We start from the raw sequence: 4,617 nt of genomic DNA, 5'->3' as shown, positions 1-4,617 counted from the left end.
TGAGTCAAACAAAACAGATTTGGTGACAGTTAAGTTAGATACAGGCAATGTACGTTGAGCGTGAAACAAAGGCAAACGGAGAATGTGTCATCACATTCAAAGAGGATGAAATGACCATAATATAAAAATGAAAATCCAAAGAATTGGGAGTTATAATGAAGTTAATAATCACCGTATGTGTGATGATGTCCGTGCAAAGTTTCGTTGAGATTGCATCTACCTGGCAAAAATAGAGTACATACAGACAAATATCACTATAGCATGTATATCATACATCATTATAGCAGTAACGTAGATCATTATAGTAAGATTTATATGTACATAAATATGAAGGATGTGTCAACACTTGGAAGTAAAGCCAAAATATGGCAGAAACATGCAGGACTGAAATCTTCTACTGGGGAGACCTGCTGCCCGGCCCAAATGTGAGCACATACCTTGAACTTCGTAAATGGTAAATGGTAAATGGCCTGTATTTATATAGCGCCTTACTAGTCCCTAAGGACCCCAAAGCGCTTTACATATCCAGTCATCCACCTGCTAAAGTCCAACTGCTGCAGTCTTCGCTGTACTTTTATGTTGCTCACTGAACACTCATCACTGCTTTTTATAGATGAAGAAAAATAACAATCGGCTTATTAGCTAGCATAAACATCTAGTTAGCTGGCTACACATCAGCTAGCTGCTTTTAGCTGATGTATAGCTATGCCATTAACAGCTATTATGTTAGCATTGACTTTATCGTGTATTGAGCTTCCTAAAAACAAAACTTTAAAAAAGGATGATTTTCACTAACAAACATTTCCCTTTGTTGTTTGACCAACAACAATTGACACATTCAAGGCACAAAGATACTTAAAACTATACTTAAACAAAGTTAGTGGAAAAAGAGAGAAATTAAACTTTAAAAAAAAGTACTTAAGATACTTGGAAACCTGAGGAGAAGGGGTTTATCACCTATGCTGAAACCAGCTGATCATTTGCTGTTACCTCTGGGGAGCTGTTCAGTAATTCATTTTTATGAACAATTTATGATTTTTTTTAATGCTTTGGAGCATCACTTCTTATGCTTTCTTGATGTACAAGAAAGCATCACTTTCTTGTACATTGCATTATGAAACAGCACAAATAGATGTGAACACAGACTGCTGGTAGCCAATTGTCTGAGGCCAACCGACCATCAGGGGTGTTAGAGACTAGATGAGTGTCTGAGCATAAATGCACTCATCACAAAGACATGTAGCGTCCTGATTTGATAGAGAGTAATTACTGATTAAATGGAGCAAAGATGCTTGAGACTAAATACCTGCTCTCAGCATGATAAGAAACACCAAACCACTCTTTATTCACTGGAATGTCTGCAATACCTGAGAGTCTGTGATTAAAATACTTCCAGCTAACAGCATTTGTAGAGACATTCTGAGATGAAAAAAAGAAAGAAACAGAATTCCTGCGCACTTCCTCGTTGTGCAGCTGCTGCTGGCCTGTGTGGCATATTCTGTCCTTATTTACAATGTGTCACTGGCCTTCCTCCCCATTCTGATGCTAGTGCGCGTGTTGACGCCTTTGGCATATGTGATGGTGCTTGTTGATAATAATGAAAAATGTGTGTTCACGGGGATTTGCTGTGTGCAAACGTACATTGTGATCTTAGGTTTTTTTCACTCGAGCGTCACACCAGGCCAATTAGTGTTGCCGTCGTCTTATCAGTGTGGAGATAATAAGATCATTAGCCTGCTGATCTTCACAATGAATGCAGTTGGGAGCACATAGTGTAACTGAACAGTTAGAGGGCAGTGTTATAGTACAGCAGCAGGGAGGTCGCAGGTCCCGGGGGGGGGGGGGGGGGGGGGGGGGGGGGGAGATCTGAGGCAGACGAGAAGGCAGGTCACCAACTAATCACAAATCACGAATATGAAGCACAAGAGCTGTGAGAACACTAACGTTAGGGGTACAATCATCCAGCGACGAGAGGATCTGTGTTCCAGCCTCAAATAGTGCTCCCGGTGATGATGGGTGAGTGTTGTCAGGTGTGTGTGTGGGCCAAGGGCAGGAGCCCACAGTGAGCTCCGCCCAGGCAGAGAGGGAGAGAACAGAAACAGCAATTGTAGCCTTGTGGGGCCGACCGGGCAGGCACGGAGACCATGACAAAAATGTTCGAGAGCACTCAAGGACAGAAGAATCTGGACATTAAAGGGACATGATTTGCATATTTGTACCACAAGCGTCCACCTTGTGACGCAAAACAGCTCACTAAAATGCTTTTGAAGCATGTTTTTAATAGTATTTACAATTCCTGGATAGACCTCAAATTATTTTGCAGGTGGGGTAGAGTGATTTTCACATTTTAGATCCCCTTAATTTGGTCTGTTTCAGTCTTCCTGCAGTTAGTGAGGTGCTAACACATGACTTGTCCCCAGTTTAAATAAACATGAAAGCATTGATTTCCTCTGGGTAATAAAGCCTGTTTTTCTGCACTATATTGTCTTTATTTGATTGGAATTAGGGGCACAAGTAACAGATCCTGCTTGGTTCTGCAGGATAAGTGCAAAATGTAGATATTTGCATCAGTTATACTGAAGCGTCCCAGTCCCAGAGAGCATGACATCTCAGAATGACAAGATCAAATGGGAGATGTGAAGGATATTATTTTGGGCTGTGCTTTTTATCCCCCTTGTTTGAATACATCTATTTATAAGGTGCCTACAGAAATATTAACATTATAAAATAGAAGAAACAGAGATAAATATTTGTGTTGATTTGTGTTTTATTACATTTTATATTTTTCACTGCAAAAGAGAAAAATGACAGTGACAATAAATATACATTCACAATAAAAAATACTCTAGATTGCAACGAAACATTCAAGTGTACTTAGCCTTTAGAAAATCTAGAAGATGTAAACATGACCTCCCCGAAACACTGCACCTCCTCACCCAAAGAGTCTCTCTCTCTCTTTCTCCCGTCTGTAAAGGTATAACGTCAACAAAACACATTTACGCATCTATGCGCGAGTCTCACAGAGTATGAAGCCACGTCACACATCGGGCTCTGATTGACGGAGCAAGCTAACATTCTCGAATGTCTGGTGGGAAACCTTTTTTTTCTTTTTTTGGTAGTTTTAGCGGACTCGTGTCCAGTCTGTGTCCTTTACAAACGGAGCTTCACCGGAGCGCGCGGCGGTCTCGGCGTCTCCAAAACCTCCGGAGTCAGTTTGAGCGCTGCCGGCTGCTCTGACCAAAGGCCGGGCTCTTCTCCTTCAAACGTGTCATTAGAGTCTGAGCTTCAGTGTCCGCTTAACTGATCACGCACCTCTCTTTGTCTTTGCCGTGGCCGCCTCCGATGGCCTTTTCTTTAATGTACATGAGGTCGCTGTGCACGCTGGGTCTCCGGGCGCACGGGGTCACCACGCCGTACGCTTCCCCGATGTCCTTCAGCTTCTTGTTTTTCAGAGACTTTCTGTGCAGCATGTCACAGTACTGCACCGACACTTTCCTGTGAAGGTCGGGGCTCATTTCGTGAGGTAGCTTGGCCAGGGTAAACAGAGTCTGAAACATCTTATCCACGTTCTCGTTGCGCTTTGCGGAGATCTCGAAGTACGCGCACTTCTCGTCCCCGGCCACCAGCTGCTCGATTTCCTCCTGCTGAACCTCCCGGTGAAACTCTCTGTCACCCTTGTTCCCGCAGATCACGAGAGGGACGTCGATGTTCTCTTTGATCTTGTTTTTCAGGCACATTTTGGTCTCGTAGATCTGCCGCTTGAGCCGCTGCACCTCCTGGAAGGAGTCTCGGTTGTCCAAGCTGAAGACGAGGAGGAACACGTCACCTGAAAGCAGAGAATATTATTTTGTTTAACCGCCTTTGCTTTTGTTTAAAGTGTTTTCATTTTCTCCCTGTGTGTATGCACAGTTACAATAAAGCACAGGAGGCTCTGCTGCACCCTGCAGCCACGCGCTAAAGCGCACGATGTGCGCTCTGACCGAGTCCGTGCAGAATTTAGAAAGCCCGCATTTGCTTTCTTAGTTTACATAAGGATTCTCTGGTATAAAAAAGGAGACTGATAGGAATGTGGATAAGTACCTGTCAGTATTGAAAGCCTCCTCATAGCAGGGAAAGGATGGTTTCCGGACGTATCCAGTATGTCCAGCTGGTAAACGTCCCCCTTGATGCTGTACACTTTCCTGTGAAAGTCCTCGATAGTCGGCGTGTACTGCTCGTCGAATCTCCCGTTCAGGAATCGGGACACGATTGCACTTTTGCCAACTTTGGTGGATCCAAGAATCACCATCCTGTAGCAGTTCTTTGCTGGGATGTCAAAATCGCTTTCGGAGGGCGACATTTTTTTGATCATGTTTAAACCCGGGGTTGGATGTGCACCGTTCGTCTGTGCGTAAAAGGCAGGTGAGCAGCCTTCTGTATCTCGGTGCTCTCACTTGCGCTCTAGTGTGTTTCTGTCTAGAGGCTGAGCCATATTTATGCGCGAGGCTGACCCCGCCTCTTGTCCGCGTCACAGCTCGGTGAGTACTCGGTGCCCAGTTGAGTGCAACGAAAAGCGGAGCAAACTCCCACCGGTGCGTCAGTCTGTCACTTCTAATTAAGATGGGGAGAGAGCGCCGG

At 44.3% G+C, this 4,617-nt stretch overlaps 1 protein-coding gene across 1 annotated transcript; it reads right to left on the bottom strand.

Annotated features, from left to right (window-relative positions):
- Positions 1-2,760: 2,760 nt before the first annotated feature.
- Positions 2,761-4,617, bottom strand: rasd1 (RAS, dexamethasone-induced 1). Its single transcript, XM_080873394.1, has 2 exons — positions 4,081-4,617; positions 2,761-3,826 (listed from the first exon to the last, which is right to left on the bottom strand). The coding sequence occupies exons 1-2, from the start codon at positions 4,349-4,351 to the stop codon at positions 3,297-3,299; spliced, it is 801 nt and encodes a 266-aa protein (XP_080729520.1). The 5' UTR covers positions 4,352-4,617; the 3' UTR covers positions 2,761-3,296.

Source organism: Rhamphochromis sp. 'chilingali' (assembly GCF_963969265.1).
Source record: "Rhamphochromis sp. 'chilingali' genome assembly, chromosome: 22".
Taxonomy (NCBI): domain Eukaryota; kingdom Metazoa; phylum Chordata; class Actinopteri; order Cichliformes; family Cichlidae; genus Rhamphochromis; species Rhamphochromis sp. 'chilingali'.
The sequence above is the reverse complement of the archived record's forward strand: the minus strand, read 5'-3'. Positions and strand labels throughout refer to the sequence as shown.